The 20,009-nt window shown below is 45.4% G+C and overlaps 2 protein-coding genes across 3 annotated transcripts in view; one reads left to right on the top strand and one right to left on the bottom strand.

Annotated features, from left to right (window-relative positions):
* Window positions 1–1,743, top strand: part of LOC119462594 (uncharacterized) — a 51,143-nt gene extending 49,400 nt beyond the window's left edge. Inside the window, exons 5-6 of the mRNA XM_037723926.2 lie at window positions 906–952; window positions 1,668–1,743. Coding sequence (XP_037579854.1) covers window positions 906–952; window positions 1,668–1,704 — 84 coding nt within the window. The 3' untranslated portion in view covers window positions 1,705–1,743. The remainder of the gene's footprint in view (window positions 1–905; window positions 953–1,667) is intronic.
* A 347-nt stretch (window positions 1,744–2,090) lies between these two features.
* Window positions 2,091–20,009, bottom strand: part of LOC119461867 (transcription factor E3) — a 278,465-nt gene continuing 260,546 nt past the window's right edge. Inside the window, exons 6-8 of one of the 2 annotated variants that reach the window (XR_007468462.1) lie at window positions 9,416–9,581; window positions 3,987–8,030; window positions 2,091–3,640 (exon numbers count right to left, since the gene is read on the bottom strand). Coding sequence is in view for 1 of the 2 variants with exons in the window: in XM_037723240.2 (XP_037579168.1) it covers window positions 7,635–8,030; window positions 9,416–9,581 (562 nt within the window). In the remaining variant the exon portion in view is untranslated. Of the gene's footprint in view, window positions 8,031–9,415; window positions 9,582–20,009 lie in introns of both variants that reach the window. The other variant, XM_037723240.2, reaches the window with a different exon arrangement.

The raw sequence follows: 20,009 nt of genomic DNA on the forward strand, positions 1-20,009 counted from the left end.
AATTTGTATTTTTCCCGAGGAGGTCGAGACGCTCTAGCCTCATTGTGGCCAGCAACTTATGGCTTTTAGCCAACCCCGAAGTCGAAGCAAACCAGAGGGAAAAAAAATAAAAAAGTGCGCGACGGACGCGCGATCGCTTCTTCATCGAGCAGGAAGTCATTCAGCTTCACCATTCGAGTACACTCTGCTTGCTCCGCAAGCAAAAGTCGGTAACATACTTCACTGTACACTGAAATGGTGGACACAGCATTCAGAATGCCGTCGTGTGCAAACATGCTTTTGATGGCCAACACATTGTTTGCTCGCTGGCTTCTTTCCTCCCGCGAGGAGGAAAGCGGAGAAGAGGGCGCAAAGCAGAGGAGGGCATGGCCCAGTGCGGCGACGACGGCTACTGTGAATCGCAATCTCCAGATTAGCACACAAGCACGAGACAGATTGTCCGCACCAGCCAACATATCGCAAAACACGTATAGACACGCTGCGCTCAAATATCGCATTAGGGAGATTTTTTTTCCCCACCGTTTCACTCTTTTCCTTTTTCGTTTGCTCTCTGTTTTGTTCATTCTCACTCATTCTCTATTGGCTCGTTAAACGAGTTCTCTCACTCGTTCGGGCTATTTGCTTACGTTGACAATCGTCGACGGTTGTGGCCCAATTTTCACTTGGCCGCTTGTACGAACCAATAAACAATTTCGACTTGACAAAGTCAAGGTGAATAGGACCACGTCTTGCACTAGTTGTAAAGAAGAAAATTGCACTTGTCACGCCTGTACACGTGGAATGTGAACGTGAGGTCTGCAAGCACGATTAGGTTCTTTACAGTGAGATTAAAAAAACCACGAATCTCGACAGAACAGATTGAGCGAATTGTCGGACAACTGACCACTGCATGTTATCTTCCGCAGAAATGCTTCCCAAAGGAGGAGGACTGGCTGGCGTCACAAAAGGCGCTGTAAGTATCTCACCCTTCCTGTGCCTTACACCGTTTTTATACACTAAGTGGCAGATGGTGTAGTCATTGAGCTGGATTACTCAGAGGCGAACATGATAATCGGCTAATTAAAACAAATGCACTAATCAACTTTTTCAGTTACTTTACAATTTACGAATTGCAGCTGGCGAGTGCGCCAGGCAGTTGGAACGAATTTTCAGGATGACACCAGTGTCGTGGTATTCTTTTCCAGTTTGTTAAAGTAAGTGGAGCACTAGTGCCTTGTTACTGCCAAGTTTTGCGGCACACATTTCTAAATCCGTACTATTGTAAGAATTTGTTCTAAGTGGATGTGCCTTACAAGTTTACCAGCTACAATTCGTAAATAGCTATATGTGCATCAAAGTAACTAATTAAGAAATTAGTGAAATTTTGTTAATTATTTGTGTTGATTTCTCATATGAGTAACGTCCACTGCTTCGAGCAACCCGCTTACGGACTACAATTACACTACCTACCACGGGCAATTAAAAAAAAAAAATTGTGTAGTAAAAAAAAAAAAAATAGGCAATGCGCAGAACACGAAACCTATGACAACGGCTCTGCAATTGCGTCTGGAGCATGCAGTTAGCAATAGCGTAGCCTGTTACTCAGAGATAACCATTGCTGGGGAGCGGATTTGGCCACCACACATTCAATTGGGTATTATAACAAAGGCTCTTTTTGGTTCTTTCAGGTGGTTTATTGCGAGATATCTGCTGTCGAAACAATGAGACTCTGCTGCATCAAGGTTTCTCACAGAATGGCAAGGTATGTACAATTGTTTCACAGAGACCTCTCACCCCGTCACAAAATTGTAAAGCCCAGCAAACCATGGCTGGTTATGACTTGTACTTTATCGCAACAGGGGTTTCCAAAAGGGACCACATAAACATTGTTGAGAAAGTTTTGATTGTTGAATTTGCTGAAAACAGACATGGAAATGTACAACCTTTCACATTCTCCATTTATGTCAGTAATGCATTGCACACACTGAAATGTGTACCAATACATTCAGCACTTGAATTACATTCTGGCAAATCTGTCCAAAGGCCAATCAATGTGTGCAGGATAGAAGCAGTGTGCGCTTTTTTCCGCAAGAAGTGATCAAGTAAGGCCATTTGCTCTTCGAACATCTTTATTCCAAGCCATGAAATATGCACGTGGTACGACTTTACAGTGTCTGCCTTACACTATTCATAAAGTGACAGCACATCTTGTGAGAGGAACTTTCATTACAATTGCAGCACTCTTGTACAGAGCTACTCCCATGCCTTTTAATTGCACAGTTTTTCTTCACAAGGCACCGAGGACTAGCATCATAATAAATGTTCATTTCATTTATGACTGTGCAGGTCTCACATGAAGGCACAAACAGAAGACCAGGCTCTGCCCAGTATCATGCCAAAGCGGGATGCCACCATGTTCACCTGTACATAACATTGTCATTCACTTGTTAATTTAATATTTAAACCACCCGTGTACAGCTTGTTAGGTTACTGTTAATTCCGCCGCCACTGCTGCAGCAGACTGAGCTGTAAGAAGCTTTTCTTGAAGCTCTCTCCTACCTTGGAACATTAAAGTGGATGTGACCACCTCATCTCCACTGATGCTATCTTGCCACATAGGAAAATCAGCCACCACGAACATGCATTTTTTCCCAATAATTTGGCATGGACTGACTTAAAAAGCATATTGAAGTTTATATGACTGCTCTTCGAAGTTAAAATCTGTTCTTTACAAGCCTCATAACATTTCTTTAGTCTAAGCTGAGTACTGAAAGTTGGGGAAGTTGGTAACTATTCATTATGAAACTGCAGCACGTACACAATTAACAAGACGCAAAGCAAAAGTAACGCACAAGCGCTTGTGTGTTACCATTGCCTTGTGTCTTGTTTGTTGTGTACACGCTGCAGTTCCTATAGGCTATGTGTTTGAATGTCACAAATTATTCATTTTATTGAGTAACTTCCAGCGCATAATCTATGCTAACAGTTAAACCTACATATACGCTTACTTTGTGTTTATGCCTAATAAGTAATTATTTTGCTTTGCAATGTTCCGAGGCCTCCATACAACAAATTTTTGACGCACAAAGCTTCAAAAATAGTACGTACAGTTTCTATGCCGGTGGTGCCAGATTTTCCCTCGTTTTGTCCTTACACTCTTGTGAACCAATGTAATGCAGCAAGGCATGCTGCAGAGATTTTCCTTACACAGCCCTTAAGTATGCAATCTTTTCTTTTTGCAAGCAGCAGGACTTTGGTAAAGCAGGCCGCACTAATGCGCTTGACAACTGCACAGTCACGCACACCAGGAGTCAAATAGGGCTCCACTTTGGCTCGACATGGTGAACATAACAGTGGAATTTTAATAGTGAAAAATGTATAAACTGAAGTGGTCAACATAAACGCCACACAGTCAACACAACAGGCTAAAAAAATGTACAGTTCGAAAGATGTTCTCAAGCTCATCTTGAAACATTATTTACCCGCCCATTTCACATTTGTTGTGACTACCCCCAAAGTGCAAGAGCTATCATTACGAGCACATATCACCATCAGCACATGGCACAGAGGGACAGTTCCTCACATCAAGTGGTCTTGCATGCAATGGTGGAATATGGTCACACATGTTGTGGAGCGCTTCACATAACACTACCAATGCCACCTTTACTAGATGCCTGCGGCGTGGTCCGATAAACCCGGTTCTGTGCCCTCTCCCTTTTTTTTTTTTCGTCTCCGCGAAAAGGCAACGAGCACCGCTTGTGGCGCACGCCTGCAACCTAGATCACGTGCTGCGGCCTCCGAGATTACTATAGCATCTCTTACCATCTTGGAGGCGGCAGGCGCTATCAACGCGCCGGTGGAAGTATTCGGCCGCCGCCGCCGCCGGAAGTTGAAAAGGCAACGAGCGCCGCCTCACGGAATTTACGCAGAACTAAGGTAACTGCCACCCCGATGGGAACGCGAACGAGGTGGGCATCTAGTAAAGGAGGCATTGCTAGAACACCGACTTCAGCCAGCACGTTAAAACAAGCCATGTTTAAAGCCATCTGCAAATAAAACTAATAGCCTTCAAAATATGTCTGCAATGCCTCATACAGCATTATGCACACTCCATTTACCAATAACACTACTTCAATGTGTACAACAAAAGGTGAAAACAACGGGCTCACTATTTACAAGGCGTGCTTATTTACATTACAAACAGTGACACAAGCTCAAACGAGGATCGGGACTGCTGTTGCCATTCAACTAGTGCCTAAACCCAAAAGTATTCACAAGCAGAATGTATCACATGGTCACATGTGATACGGTCAAGGACACTGTGAAGGCAATGCATTTATGGCACTACTGTCAATGACAGATGCCACTTGGCTGCATCAAAACAGCTCCACGTATTACATGCCCTCTCCGACAGCAGGGACCAGCAACAAATGAATGACATACATTTACGTGTAGGGTACACACATTTCTAAACACTGAAAAAATGGAATCTGACTGTTCTCTAAGTATGCACACCTTCGAGCAAGCAATACTTCCTGCTGAGCGAGCAATGATCCAATATATATATATATATATATATATATATATATATATAATGCAAGCTATGATGAACAAAACAGGTGATGCCAACAATGGCCAGCAATTGAATGCTGTGTAGGAGTGTCTACAAAACTGCAGGCTTTTTTGCTTTAGTGCATGTAGCACGTTCCGAGAGAATAAAAATAAAATATCACTAAGTCTTAATGCACTATATAGGTGTCCCAGAATAACTGTCAAAAGTTATCCAAGTTGGTAAATATATGAGGAGTCCCTAACAACTCCTTCAAAATTTAGCAGTAACCGTAGTCAATGTGAGCCATGCATTTCATGCTTCCACAGCCCAAATTTGTAAATTTTTTTGCACTGGTGTTGCTCAACAAAAGATAACAAAATGTACTCCAAACAAATGCTTACAGCTGCTTTTTAGATAAGTAGGATGCATTTTCTCTTTTAGGCCGTTCGTGTACTGCCACCCACAAAGGTGGCGAAATGTTTTTACTTTTTCTCAAGTAAAGCGAGCACGAAAGAAATACAGAAACATTTTTTCACAGCAGCCATCTCTGAAGGCCCACAGTCCATCAACTAAAGGTCTTCATATAATAACCAGACAAGAACGAATGTGCTGAAGGGGTGAAGAACCAACATTTGCCCGGCGCAGGTGAAATGTGATCTACATATGAGGTGAAAAAAAAAAAAGAGGAGAAATGGTTAAACAATAACATCTCATCTGTACACTGGAATATGCTTACCAAGTTAGTGCCCTATAGATATTGACCATTTCAGTGGTCTTTCTCAAAGAAATGCGTCACCTCAAATGCACTTGCCTGCAAAATTAGCCTTCTATTAGGATGGCATGAAGCATACATAACAGATTATCAATTAGATATTGCAGCCCCAGGCACAGAAACTAACAAGCTTGCAAAAACGGACGAAACTGCCTCAATGCTGGTTCTCATACTGGATAAACCTGTTCAGAATCGTGTAAGAGTAAGAGTGAACCTGTTCTGTACCAACTTGCATGGAACATATAGCAGTCGGATTTCAATGTTAGGAACAGTACCGGATATTCAATCAATGTATGCGTTGCAAAACCATCAACAATACTAAGAGCCAAACTCATCTCTGGTTATGAAAATTGATAATTTGGAATCAACCAACAAAGTAGACAAAAGAGGCAAGCCGATACGTCTGCTCAGCAATGTGGCCCCGTTCCAGAGCTGTGTGCAATCTGCAAAATACTGAGTGCGGTTCACTGAGCCTGTTGCAGTGTTTCTGAAGACCTCTCCTCTGAGATGGCTTGCAGAGACAAAGCATAATGCTGCCTTGTGTCACCAGGTCTTTCAGCAGCAGCTGCTTGTACCGAGCCTGTAGGCATTCATATAACACCGCCAGCTCCAGTAGAGTAGAAGTTTTGCAGCATTTCACACACATCCATATACAGTGCAATCTGCATAATACGTTTTTGTTTTCATTCCCCACAGAAACAAAGGTGTTTAGGACGATCATATTATTGCCTGAAATTGAATACGAGGGCAAAACTTGATTTTTAGAGGTACTTGTAGGATGCCGAGGCCACAGCGCGACAGCTGCCCAAAGTTTGAATCGGGCGATGATGCTGTTGAGTGAAGGACTTGCAAGCTTTACCAAAGGGTATAAACAAGCGAAATCAAGAATTCGCTGTAAGGGCCAATGCTGGCTCTCACCGGCGCCTTTACTCAGTTTGCACTGGCTTTGACCGTGCAACCAATGCCTGGTCTGTGGTGCTGGTTAAATTACTTTCCTTCACAGGGCACTTCACTACAGCAATGCACCTGAAATCAGCCAGCCTGAACACTCCTGCAGTAGGTGGGAGCATGCACGACTTCACAGAAGAAGCTACCGAAACAGCTGTTGAGAACAAAGATGACAGCTATGACCACACGCAGGGATCAGTGTGGGTGACGCGCTTTTCGGAGCTTCGTTGTAAACGCAGAGTTAGTGACCAAACTGCACTTTCTTTCTTTAGCTTCCTGAAGAGCTTGTTTGTGGACCATGGAAAGTGCCATGGAAAGTGCAGCAGCCGACAGGCCTACTCACCAGGCAGGCTTCAATAAGGCACTTGATTATCAGTATTATTAAAAGCAAATGGTTACACAGAAAAGCATGTATTTTGGAGCATGTGCTCCACTGATGCCGAGGCGCTCATAATCTCGGCTTCAAAGTCATCTGCAACAGCACTGCATCATACAGAGTTGAACCTCATTATGGCCAAAGTCTCGTCTAACATGAGAACACTCTAGTTATATCTGCTATCAGCATATATTCAAGACACGCAGATACCTGCAAGAAAACTTCATTGCTCATTCAACTATATTCGACTGCGTTGCAATTTGGTTATGCCACACTTGAGCAATGCCCACCATGAAGCTGGTATCCCACTCTGCGCCCCAGAGTGGAAGGTGAGATGGCGAAAGAAGCAGTCAACAGTGGTTCCACCTCTTGAATAAAAATTGACACGATGTGTGATGACACATTTCTGTACAAGTTAGACTACTGCCAACAGCAACAACACATGCACATCAGGCAAAGCAACAAGCAGATATTCAGTTCTAACATCTCTCAAACAACATCATGCCGTCTTGCAAAACAAACAACCCTGTGTAGCAACAACAGTCTGTCCACTTGCACAGCAGACACTGCAGTTCGCGTAATCAACCAACAAAAGATTGCACTTGTGAGTGCACAGCACAGCAATGAACTTGATGACTTGCTGCACTTACATAAAAGTGGCTAAGCCTCCACTACAGGCACTGCTCGTGATAAGACCAAGCCATCCTGTGGGCAAAAGCACAGCCACGCAAAAGCTGTCTTCTGTCCCAAACTTCACATGCAAGCCACGTGGTCCAAGAATTCTTGCTTCCAGACATCCCCCCATAACACTCCATTCTGCAATGCAAACCTAGGGAAAGATTGTTTGGTTGGTGGGGCAAGCCTCCATGGGCATGCCTGCCTCCATGTATAGCTCACATTATACACAAGAGTCTACCTACAAATTTTGCAGCAAGTTTGTTGCAGCAGCGTGGTCCAATCCCACCAGGCTGAGCTCATTGTCCCAGCTAAGATGGACAAGCTGTCCATTATCCGTGATAGTCCATTGTGCCAGGGGAGTTGAGCTTCTCGTGCGGAAGGTGAGATGCCGACAGAAGAGGGTCACCACCACCACCCATGGGGTCGTCGTCCATGATGGTATCATCGTAGTGGCCAAGGTTGTGGCCCGGACTAGGTGCCGAACTTAGACCCGAACTTGGGCTCGGGCTTGGTGCCTCATGCTTGATGTCATACGCATCGTGCTGAAACTCATCGGCTCGAAAGTCATCTGGTTTCAGGTCCTCCTGGCCACCTTTGAAGTCATACAGGTCATTGAAGGATGTCGGTCCATCATTGATAAGAGCACTCAGCTGTGACTCGGATGTGGGATGCCATGTCTGGCTCGTCAGTTGGATGCCATGCATTTGCATTGTCTGCTCCAATTCCTGCACACAGACGAGCAATATTGTAGCACAAGCAGTTTACCAGCACACCATTTTATTAGAGGGCATCCTGTGACTTTAGTATGGCAACAATGAAAGCACTTCAATTGCCCAGCCATTTAAAAACCTCAGGAAATACCTTTTTCACTGAGTAATTAAGTTTTTAATTATTGAATATAACTGACTACAGACAACAATAGCTTCTGCTGGCCAAGATTCACAGATGTGGACAAAAAAAAATGTAACACTGACAGATGGATCATTTAGTAGCTACAGTCAAACCTCATGATAACAAACACGGACACAATAAATTATCAGATATTATTTATTTCATGCTTATTATCATGCTTTATCATTATTATCATGCTTTATCATGCTTATTATCATGCAAATTATCATGCTTTATTTCAATGGGGCATACCGCTATAATTAAATACTAGAAAAAGTATTATCCAACTTGGTATCAGTTATAGCGAATGAAATTTTTGTTTGCGGGTGCCTCAAAATATGTTTCTGGTTCTGAAAATTTCAAATACAGTTGCCTATAAATTTTTCAGGTGTGCCGCCACTACCTAGCCCTAATTAAAATAAAAACCGAAATTTCAGATACCACAAGGGGTTTTGGGCATAAATAGCACCCGTGATGCTGCACACATAATGGGCCTGAACAAACTTTTTAGAAAGAACTTCCCGACATAACGACACGTGCCATCGAAAGATTTCATTTTTACTCAACTCTGTGCCGCCTGTGCTCTCACGTTTCAGAGGTTTCATTATCACAGTGAAGTGCTGGTTTTGCTGGCTCACGAAAGTTGCACAAACTGCAAGTAGTAGAGAACTGCACATTCTTGTGAAGTCGCGGGATGCCCAAACGGTCTACACCACTTGACCAAAAGCAGTGGCGAATTGGGTTTCTCCATGGTTCAAAAAAACCATTGTGCATTATGTCGGGCGCTGTCACTGACGGCAGTTGAGGGTGGCATATGCAACCTCACCACTTGCTGCTCGAGTGATTGAAACTGCGCTAAAGGTATGCCGGGACGTTCTCTTAAACCAAGTCTTTTTGTGGCACGAAGGTTTATGGAATGGCACATTAACAGTCCAGGTTGACTTAATAATTGCCTTTAGTCTCTCTTTCAAGTATTCATTGAATATATCACGTGTTAATATTACGGTGATAGCTTGATTATTAAAATCATCTCCATTTACTGAATTTCACCCTCAAATCAGTTTTTGAAACTTGAGTCCTTTAGAATAAGACGATGTTTACCGATTAACTAGGCCCGACAATGCGCCGACAAAATCCACGACGTCACAGCGCTGGCTTTCATGCTGCGCCTTGTCAAGCATCTACTTGCAATCTACCGTTCAAATGGCAATCACCCCACCTGTATCCTGAGCAGCAGCTGCCTGTTTTGCTGCTCAAGCGTGCGCTGCTTCTCCTCAACAAGCGGGATGCGGTCATTCTCCTTCTTGAGGGTGCGCACGTAGTCGACCGTCGCCTTCAGGATGGTGCCCTTGTTCTGGCGGATGTCCCGCACCAGCTCATAGTGCCTACGCAAAAAAGGATCTCAGCACAAACTTGGCAGTACAAAAAGTCAGCACTTGGATGTAGCTCAATACAGGAAAGACATGGCTTACAACGAAGGGTTAGAAAAATACCATCTTAGAATATGCGCAACAGCTGCGTAAACACTCTTCAAACGTTTTCACCACCAGAAACAAATAGTTAGCCTTGAGACATACGGGGGGCAAATATTTGCAACAAGGTGAGGCATATGCAGCCCAGAGACGACTGTATTCAGTGCCCTTCCAGAAAGGGTGGGATTCAAAGCCACTCTGAGCTCGAAAATTTGCTTCACCATCAACATAGAGCAGCCATCATGTTTTTCCAATGATGTCGCAACAGCAAAGTTACAGGCCCCTGGCATGGTTTCATTAAAGTTGTTTCACTCACTCACGACTACAAGCAGCTGCCACAATTTCTTGCTTGCCTCCACGCACTACAGCGAAAGCTACGGTTCACTTAAGCCATGGTTTTGTAGCGATGCCAGGCGCCGGACATACCAACATAGCCAACGGTAGCCAGTTGATGATGATTTATTGCATCCCCTTTGAAACGGGTAGTAACAAATAGTCACCTAGCTGCTTGAGTTACTCGGGTACATTTTACATTCCAGCATTTTTGTATACATCTCTTTAATCTTATGTCTCTTCCTCGAAACTTCTCTATCTACCTTGTACCTATGCCTGTAACGGATCCGGTTGTATCGATCTGTTCCTTCCACCAATGCTCTAAACGTCTCTTGCTTATCTCGACTGCTCACCAGTTAATGCTTCCGTACACTTCAAATCCAAGCGCTTTTGGAAGGTGTACATTATTTACAGGGCTTACTGGATGAATCCCTTCACATTTTCCCTTCCCTGGTGATCCCTTCCCTGATGATCCACATTTTGCGGATCCTGGTTTTTGCGACCCCTGGTTTGTGAAAGTTTCTGGACAAACATTCTTTTCATAATTCAAGAAGCAAAGCATCTTCATCAAAGCATTATGCATAATATTACACTCTAGAAAGAAATGGCAATTTGAAAATTACTAAATTTCTGTCTAGTACAACTAAATCAAAACCCCCAGCCAAGCTCTTCCCCACAAACACTTCCAAGATGTACATTGGTGAAGCCACTGAAACCTAATACAGTGACAACCGAATGCTACGTAGCTCCATGTTTGCTGGCAATAATTTTTTGTTCTTTGCATCTTTAATTCCGTGTGAACTAGGAATGCGCACAACACGAGCAACTTCTTGGCAATGCCACGAAATCCAGGAGTAGAGGCTGTGGCTATGTTCACGAGGCAAACAGAGAAGTGAATACAGAAATGCATGAGCGGAGTGGCACTGTAACAAAAAATGTGCACAAGTGATGGTGTACTTATTGTGTTTCAAGTGGACGTCACAAAGGGTGCTTGTTTTTACCAGCTGTCAGTTGGCACTCGCAAGAAGCGCGCTGATGTTACTGCACCACCTTCTGTAGCAATAAGACTCTTGCATGACATTTCTCATGTACACCAAAATTGAATTAGCAGTTTTGTTTGGGCACACAAATGTTTAACAGCTTTGCCCTAGCTAGCGTGTCTACCCACAGTCTCCACAAGTTCCCACTTCACGTGGAGCAAAGATTCTACTTGAATGCTCTTTCTTGTCGTTCGCATCAACTACTGGTCATTTCGTAGCTCGCATGCGGCCCGCTTTTGTGCCATGATGAGTTGGCAGTCAGCTGATCGTGATAACAGACACGTGCCACCACGAGCACTCGTGCTAAGCTCTCGCTTGGATTTTGCGGTCTAATGACGTTTCTGGCCAAGTGACATTTGAACCTAATGAGATCATGTATGTATCAACAGCACTAGGGAAGCGGCGCTGATGGGAAATTCTCGTCTTGACCGGGGCCTGGCGATGTCTTCCGCCCGATTTCATGCCAATTTTATCATCCACCGATCATGGCCAGCTGATGCATTGATAATGCAGGCACATTGTCACTTTGACCACTGACACAGCTCAAAAAGTACGAAAAGAAATCGAATTGGAAACAGCAACGGTATAAAATTGTTGCCCAGAAGAAAAACTCCATTGTCTGCATCCTAATCACCGTGCACATGACACCCACGGAATGAACAAAGTTATATAAATTTGAGTGGAACTTATCTATGATGACTATCCAAGTATGCAAATAGCATTCTTTAAAGTGTCAAGGTGTTATTTGACAGGATTGAGAGGTCGAACTCGGTGCGGCAGTCAGAACCCTGCGAGCAGTCAGGACAAGCCCTGTGCGTAAAAGCGCTGGTGATGCGCCTGACTGACCGGCACTTCTTCGTCGTATTTCATACACTGGAGATGCACCTGGCTAACCGGCACTTCTTTGTTACATTTGTCCCCCGGAGAAAAAGACGCCATCTGGCAATCTAAGCATACGATAACATAGAGGGATCGTAGAAGGGCTTGAGCCATTCTACGTGAACAGTTTCGCGACCGCGACAACGCTGATCAGAAGACAGCGACACAGGCTCAACGACATAATTCACGGGGGAAGTTTGTGCAATTACACGGTAAGGTCCATGATATCTTGGGAGCAGCTTAGAAGAAAGGCCGGGAGCTAAAGGTGGAACCCACAGCCAAACCAATGAATCAGAAGGGAAGCTTGGGGGGTCTGAGCCACCACGACGAAGCTTCTGTTGTGTCTGATCTGCGATGGTAAGACAACGGGCGAGTTGTCTGCATTCTTCAGCATGCTGCGCAGCTTGAGATACAGGAACACATTCCGATGAATCAGGCTGGTAGGGTAGCATGGTATCGATGGTGCAAGAAGGTTCATGGCCGTACAGTAGGGAAAACGGAGAAAAACCAGTGGTAGCTTGAGTGGCAGCATTATAGGCGAACGTGACGAATGGAAGCACAGCGTCCCAGTTGGAATGGTCGGACGCGACGTACATGGCGAGCATGTCGCCAAGAGTACGGTTGAAACGCTCCCTCAGCCCGTTCGTTTGTGGATGGTATGCGCTAGTGGTCCTGTGGATGATGTGACACTCCTTCAGAACCGACGTCATGACTTCAGATAGAAATGCGCGGCCTCGATCACTGAGAAGTTCCCGAGGGGCTCCGTGACGAAGAACAAAATGCCACAGTATGAAGGATGCAACAGGACGTCAGGACAAGCCCCGCGCCTAAAAGCGCTGGTGATGCGCCTGACTGACCGGCACTTCTTCGTCGTATTTCATACACTGGAGATGAACCTGGCTAACCGGCACTTCTTGGTTACAAGAGGTGAAAATGTATTTATTATACACGAAATGAGGGTATACTGTTCTATATACACTTTAATAGCATCCATCTTATCATAGGTGTGTAATCGGAAGCGACTGTTTTATGTGATATGACGACTACTAGATACAGGAGAACCTCGTTCATGCATTAAAAAAAACTTAAAAAAAAGTACTAACCGAAAGAACTGCCACACAATCAACAAAAAAATTAGACTCAACTGTACTTGACATCTATGTAATACGAAGCATTGCGCGAATTGTTGCGCACGAGACGCCGACACGCAGCAAGCTGGTGAGGCTTTGGCAGCCCGAGACAGGTAGGTTTTGTTATTTTCCCCATTGTGCAGTGTTTAAAGACGGTGACGCCGGATGCTGAAGCGAAACGTGATGCTCACATCGCGCGGCCTGCAGCAGGGAACGGCGGTGCGTTTGGATTATCGGCTACTGAAAGCATGTACCACTTATAACGTAACTGTTCATACTAGTGCAGAACTGCCTACAACGCGTCCTTTTCGGAATACGGCGAGTAGCGATGACAGCGACGACGACTTCATCCCTGTGGCGAAGCGCAAGGCGAAGAGGAGGATCCTTGGTGGGTCTTTGCCAGGAAGTACTTCAACATTGAAGACTTCCTGTGGTCCGCCATGCCAGACTATACTATTTGTTCCCGTTGATCCTTCGGACAACCTGAGGAGCATGAATCGGCAACTCATCTCGGCACGACTTGAATCCCTCGTGCCGAATGAGATAAAGGACATTCGAATTAACCCACGCAAGAACGTCCTGGCCATAGACGTCAAGCACCCGGCAGCTTTACATACGTTGCGAACCGTTACAGAGCTTGGCGACATCAGAGTCCGCGCTTACATCCCGCAGGACCGAGGCACGATAACGGGCGTCATATATGATGTCGACGTCTGTGTACCAAATGCTGACCTTCCTATCCTGGTCAAGCCAGCTACTGACGCCATGGACATATTGCAAGTTTGCATAGGGAACTACCATTGCCTCAAGGTGATCTTCAAAGGCGACTGTCTTCCTTCACGTGTGAAGGTTGGTCTGTTTCGTCATGTCATTCGAGCCTATATTCCCAGGCCTCTTCAATGCCACAAGTGTGTGAGAATGGGCCCCGTGAGTGGCGCATGTAACAAGTTAGCTTGCCCGTGCTGTACCGAACCCCACACAGCACAGAGTCTTGCAAGGCGACTACCTTGAAATGCAGAAACTGCAATGGAGATCATGATGCATCTTTAAAAAACTGCCCACTAATCAAGAAGGAGAAGAGAATCTTGAGACAAATGGTGAAGGACGGTTCATCACGAAAGGAAGCGCTAACGACTGTTAGAAGACGACGTTCTCGTTGACGGCGCGCAACCAAGAAGGAAAAAAGTGCTGTTTTACCTCCAGAGCATTCCATTACGTCGCTGCCACCACCACCACTGTCATGCACCATACAGGCGTATGGTGCTTGACATGGAGAGAATAATACCGAGGCTGAGAGAAGAAAATCTGACGCTGCTTGGCCTGCACTACCACAGGCACACTTCCCCGCGGAGCGACAGCATCGACTACCGCCAAGCACTACTTGGACAACAGATAAACAAGCTGCGCAAGATGTCCAGGTCGTTGCATTGCTGAGGTCGTTGGTGAGTGTTATCCGCACACTCCTGAATAATATGCAAACGCCATCTGCTAAATGCGCACTGCAAGTGCTGGATTCCATTGAACCAGTACTTGCGGGTCTACAGTAAGAACCACAACAACCACTGCGGCCATTCCGGGAGAAAGTCAAGTGTGCTTCCATACTTGAATGGAACGCCAGAGGCCTGCAGTCACGGATGTCAGAATTTCGTCAATTTGTTTTTGAGAACACGTTCCCCATTCTCATAATTTGTGAACCTCATTTTTCAAAGACAATTCGACTGTTGGGCTACGAATCATTTGTTTCTTTGTCATGCATTGAACGCAGTCAAGTTGCTGTGTATATCCGCAAGGAGCTCACGTACGTTCACCAAATAGTGCAGCCTCACGATGACAATCAATACGCGTGTCTCCATGTTAAAAAGAAGAGTTTCATTTACACTCATAAGCCCATCCCGTCGACTTGATCGACAGAGACTAAACGACATACTCGCAAACACTCCAGGCCCTTGGATAATCATGGGTGTGACTTTAACGCCCACCATCCACTCTGGGGAAGCTTCAGGGCAAATCAATGAGGCCCGCGTCTAGTGGATCTCGCTGCCGAGCATGGATAGAGTTTTGGAGGCAGGCCGACTTATCTCTGAGGAGTGACTTACAGCAGCTGTTTGGACTTGACATTAGTGTCGCATAGTTTAAGTTCAAAGGTTCTATGGTTCACAGACATTGGAACTCACGGCAGACGACCATATACCTACGTACATGACCATCAGAGACCTAGACAACTCTATTTCCCCTGTGCTTTCAAGACAGATAGACTGGCAAGCGTACCGCATTTCGATCGAGGACAAGTGCAGACATGAACATCCCGAGCCCTTTGAAGACATGATCATACAAACGCTACAGGCTTCTACGCGGACAAGATCTACAAGATGCACAGATTTCGACCAAGAATTGGAGAGACTTCGGGCGATTCGCCGGCGGGCCGAGAGACGATATAGACGTACTAAGTCCATTTATGACTTGAGGGAGCTCGACGCATTCAGAAGAAAGTTGATCGTCAAATGATCAAACTTCAGAATCAACGATGGAAGACCTTTTGCGAATCGCTGGACCCTCGCAAGCTGTTATCACCGGTGTGGAGAACTCTCCAGGGCCTTCGCTAACTTCCACAACAGCGTCGTCCCTTCACAGCGCTGGCTCTACATCAAGGTCGTCTAGAGCTTGAGGTGGCGGAAGATTTTTGTGCAAATGTTGCTGGCAACTTCGTTCTGCTGGCTGACTCCTTGCTACATGATGTTCCCATCGCCTTTCTCTATGGAAGAACTGCAAGCGGCCTTGGCTGCGTGCAGGCGGTCGTCATCACCCGGTCCCGATGGGGTGACATACGCTGCTTCAAGGCACCTAGGTTCAACAGCACAGTACTATCTTCTGGATATCTTTAATCAATCTTGGCATGGCGGCATAGTCCCCGACGATTGGTTCCAGCCAACTGGTTCCTCTATTGAAGCCTGAGAAGTCTCCGCGGAACCTTACATCGTACCACCCAATACAACTTGCGAGTTGTATCGGTGACGTCATGGAGAGGATGTTGATAACACGTATGGAATGGTACCTCGAATACTATGACATTTACCCTGAGGCTATGGCTGGCTTTCGACGTGGACGGTCTTCAATTGACAGCGTCATTCATCTTGTGACCTCCATGCAACAACAAAAAGCTCTGAAGCGCTTCTCTGTGGCACTCTTCTTAGATGTAAAGGGTGCCTATGACAACGTAACCCACGAAGCCATCCTCCAAGCTCTTGAGGCTGCAGAACTTGGAGGCCACGTCTTTAGGTGGATTAGGAGTTATCTATCACGGAGATCTTTGTTTGTACTAACTGAAGATGGGCCGACAAATATATCTCCAGTCGTGGTGTCCCACAAGGCGGAGTGTCTTTTCAATCTTATTCTAGTAGGGCTCGCCACACTACCACAGACGGCTAATGTCTCGCTCTACGCAGACGATATTTGCATCTGGGCGTCCGGCGTGACAAGGCCGCAAGTGCGCGCCAGAGTACAGAAAGCGGCAACCCTGACAGCGGCATACCTTCACCGACAAGGCCTGACGATCCACAGAAAAATGTGCACTAGTGGCATTTACACGAAAACCGATGTATTTCTACCCGGTGTGCATCGAGGGCCAGTCAATTGAGTATAAGAAAACTCGCAGGTTCTTAGGCGTTATTGTGGATCGCGACCTCACTTGGAGTCCCCATGTCTCCCACATAAAGAAAAAAACACATTTGTATTGAGAATATGTTTAAATTCGTAGCTGGAAAATCGTGGGGACCATCCGTGCGCTCCATGTTGCAGCTATACACGGCACTTTTTCTCGGATTCCTGCGATACAGTCTTCCTGTCTTGTCAAACACATGCAAGACTAATATCCTTGCACTACAGAGCGTACAAGCCCAAGCACTTCGGACATGTCTTGGCCTCCTGAGATGTTCATCGACAGCTGCAACGATTGTCAGTGCACAGGAAAACCCAATCACCACTCATATCGTCGGTGAGACGCTAAGAGCACACATTCGACACATTTCACGGCTACCATTTAGCCGATTTGCCAGTGCGAAGGCTACATTCTGTAGCATTGTGACAAGACAGCATGCCTCAATACTATCTGGCTTCAAGCCTGTGAAACGCGCAACATTGGCATTATGGTGTCTCCGGCAAATTCACATGTGCCTCTCAATTCCTGGGATCAGAGAAAAGGCAGACTTCTCAACACTAGCCCTGAAGCAATTGTCTCTGCTTGTCATCAACGAACATTATTCTGACCGCATACACATTTACACGGACGGTTCCACCATTTCCAACAGCTCTACCGGAGCAGTAGTTGTTCCATCGGACGCCGTAATTTTGCAATTTAAATACTCGCACAATACCACGTCTACAACAGCAGAACTTGCAGCTCTTCAAGGTGCCCTCAATTACGTGCTCCAGCAGCTGCCAAATCATTGGGCCATTTTCAGTGATTCCAAAGCAGCCCTACAAACTCTACAGTTTTCCCTACGACAAGCGTTACACGAGCAGCTAGTGTACGAAATTAGGCGCGCTCATCATCACGCGCTCGAAGCAGGACATGACATTGTATTTCAATGGTTGCCAAGCCATTGCGGAATTGTCGGCAACGACAGCGCAGATGAAGCAGCACGCTCGGCTCATCACAAACATCAGCTGGTTCCTATACCAATCTCAAGAACGGATGCTGCGTGGCAACTTCAATCGATTGCTCGCCACATCACACTTCAGCGATGAAATTCACCGCGTTTCACCAACTCACGTTTGCACTCTCTTGACCCTAACTTGCGACTTCGCCTACCACCTGGACTCTCCCGTCGTGAAACAACTTTACTGTGTCGCATGTGGTTGGGTGTCGCATTTACCAACGCCTATTTGTTCCTAATAGGGATGACCAACAGTGCGGCGTGCAATTTATGAGGGTGCGACGAGACTCTTGAGCACCTTTTGTGTCACTGTCCATCTTTTGACACTCAACGACTTATTCTCCAAACTAAACTCAATCTGTTAACAAGTATGTCTTTTTGGGCTAGTTGGTTAGATACATCAGAGGTGGTCATAGCGCTAGACGACAAACCTTCAAAAGAGAGGGGGTTTGCATTGAGTCGTGTCTGGCACCCATACTCAGTGATTTATTCCTTGCTCATTATGACAAAGTTATAGAAACTTGTATGTCAGCGGTGAAGATCTCCAAAGTTTTTAGATATGTGGATGATTGCCTAGTCCTGTTTGATTCCACTCAATCTGTAAATGATGTAGTTAACATTTTTTCTCGATGTCTTGACAATCTGGAGATAACACATGAACTACCAGTCAATAATTCCATCCAGTTTTTAGACTTAAGAATTTTTCTGTTCGATCATCATATTTGTTTGGAATATCATCCTCGTGACAATAAGATGCTGCTTCCGCATCATTCATCACATTCTAAGCTGGTGAATCGAGCAATCGCTAATCTGTGTCTTAACAACGCGTTCCGCAAATCATGCCCCCATAAAATGTCTAGCAGCTTTGACATACAAAAAGAATGTCTTTTGGAAGCAGGATACCCTAACCATGTACTTATACCAGTAGCAGAAAGTGCGTTAAGGAATCTAAAGAAATGGAATGGCACACACATGAGCAGTAGTGACAACATGAAAAAAGTGCCGTATTTGTATAATGTATCACACGCTCTAAAGAAGATTGGACGAAAGGTTGAAGTAGATGTAATATTTTCGCTCCGCAGAAATTGCTTAGCTTATGCAGTGCCACAGATCCATTTGCCAAGAAACGCGAAGGTTGTAAAAAGAATCACCAGACCCCTTTTGTGTCGTGCGTAAAGAACGTTGTGTATCGCCTTCCGTTATCGTGCGGGAAAGTTTACATTGGGCAGTCTGGGAGGTGCCTGAATGATAGGTTAAGAGAACACAAACAAAAATTGAACCGATACCGAGATGGTCATGTTTCTGTGCATTGCAGTGATTGTGGGTGCAAACCCTTGTTCAATGAGTGTTCCGTTTTGTATAGAAATGTAGATAAAGTTACGCGAGAGGTTGTTGAAGCCACTCTGATAGCGAGGGCCGGTGATAGCGGCATCAGCTCCCCTTCAGTTGCGCCGACTACAAATGAATTTGCGTTCCTGGATGCGGCTGGTTTTCATGTGCGATGATTGGGCATTTCCTGTATGCGGGTCTACAAATATGGTTGTTTCTCGAAATAAACACTCAGTTGAAAGTTAGCGCTCGTCCTCTTCTCTCGTTCTCGTCCGTGTCTTCTAGCACTATGACCACCTCTGATCAACCTGTTAGATAACAGAACGCTCTCGGAAGAAAAGATTCTTGGGCCATGGCCTATGCATTCTTGCATGCAAAAGGCCACATAAGCCCTTCTGCAGTTCGTGAAGAGTACTGGATTGTACGAACGCTTGTGACAGCGGAGATTCTTCTGTGACTGTCTATGCGAATGACTGACTATTATTATTATTATTTTTTTTTAAATTTTCTCTGCTTATCTATTCTTCCCCTTTCCCCCTCCCCAAGTGTAGGGTAGCCAACCGGGCACGCCCTTGGTTAACCTCCCTACCTTTCCCTCTTAGTTTCTCTCTCTCTCTCTCAGCAGTGCACAATGAGGCCAATGTCGGAACACCCCCGTCATGTTGGTGCCACGCACAGCACCCTGCTGCATTTGTCAGGTGCAAAAGTGGGACAAGACAAGCCAGAGCACTGGGTGGTTTAGTGCTTCAACATAGTCAAACAAGGTGTGTAGCAATGCCACGTTCGTGAAAGATGATTGTCACGGTATACATTCTACCGCTCGGAACACTTGTAGCGCTGGACCAACTATAATGTGGTCTTTTCTGACCCCTATTTTTGGAGTCGGCAATGCAAGACAAAATTGCATGTCGTGCTGGCGATATCTTCACATTGGCAGTACAAATTAAGTGAAGCGAAGCCTACTTTTGCGTCCACTCT

Source organism: Dermacentor silvarum, chromosome 8, assembly GCF_013339745.2.
Source record: "Dermacentor silvarum isolate Dsil-2018 chromosome 8, BIME_Dsil_1.4, whole genome shotgun sequence".
NCBI lineage: Eukaryota > Metazoa > Arthropoda > Arachnida > Ixodida > Ixodidae > Dermacentor > Dermacentor silvarum.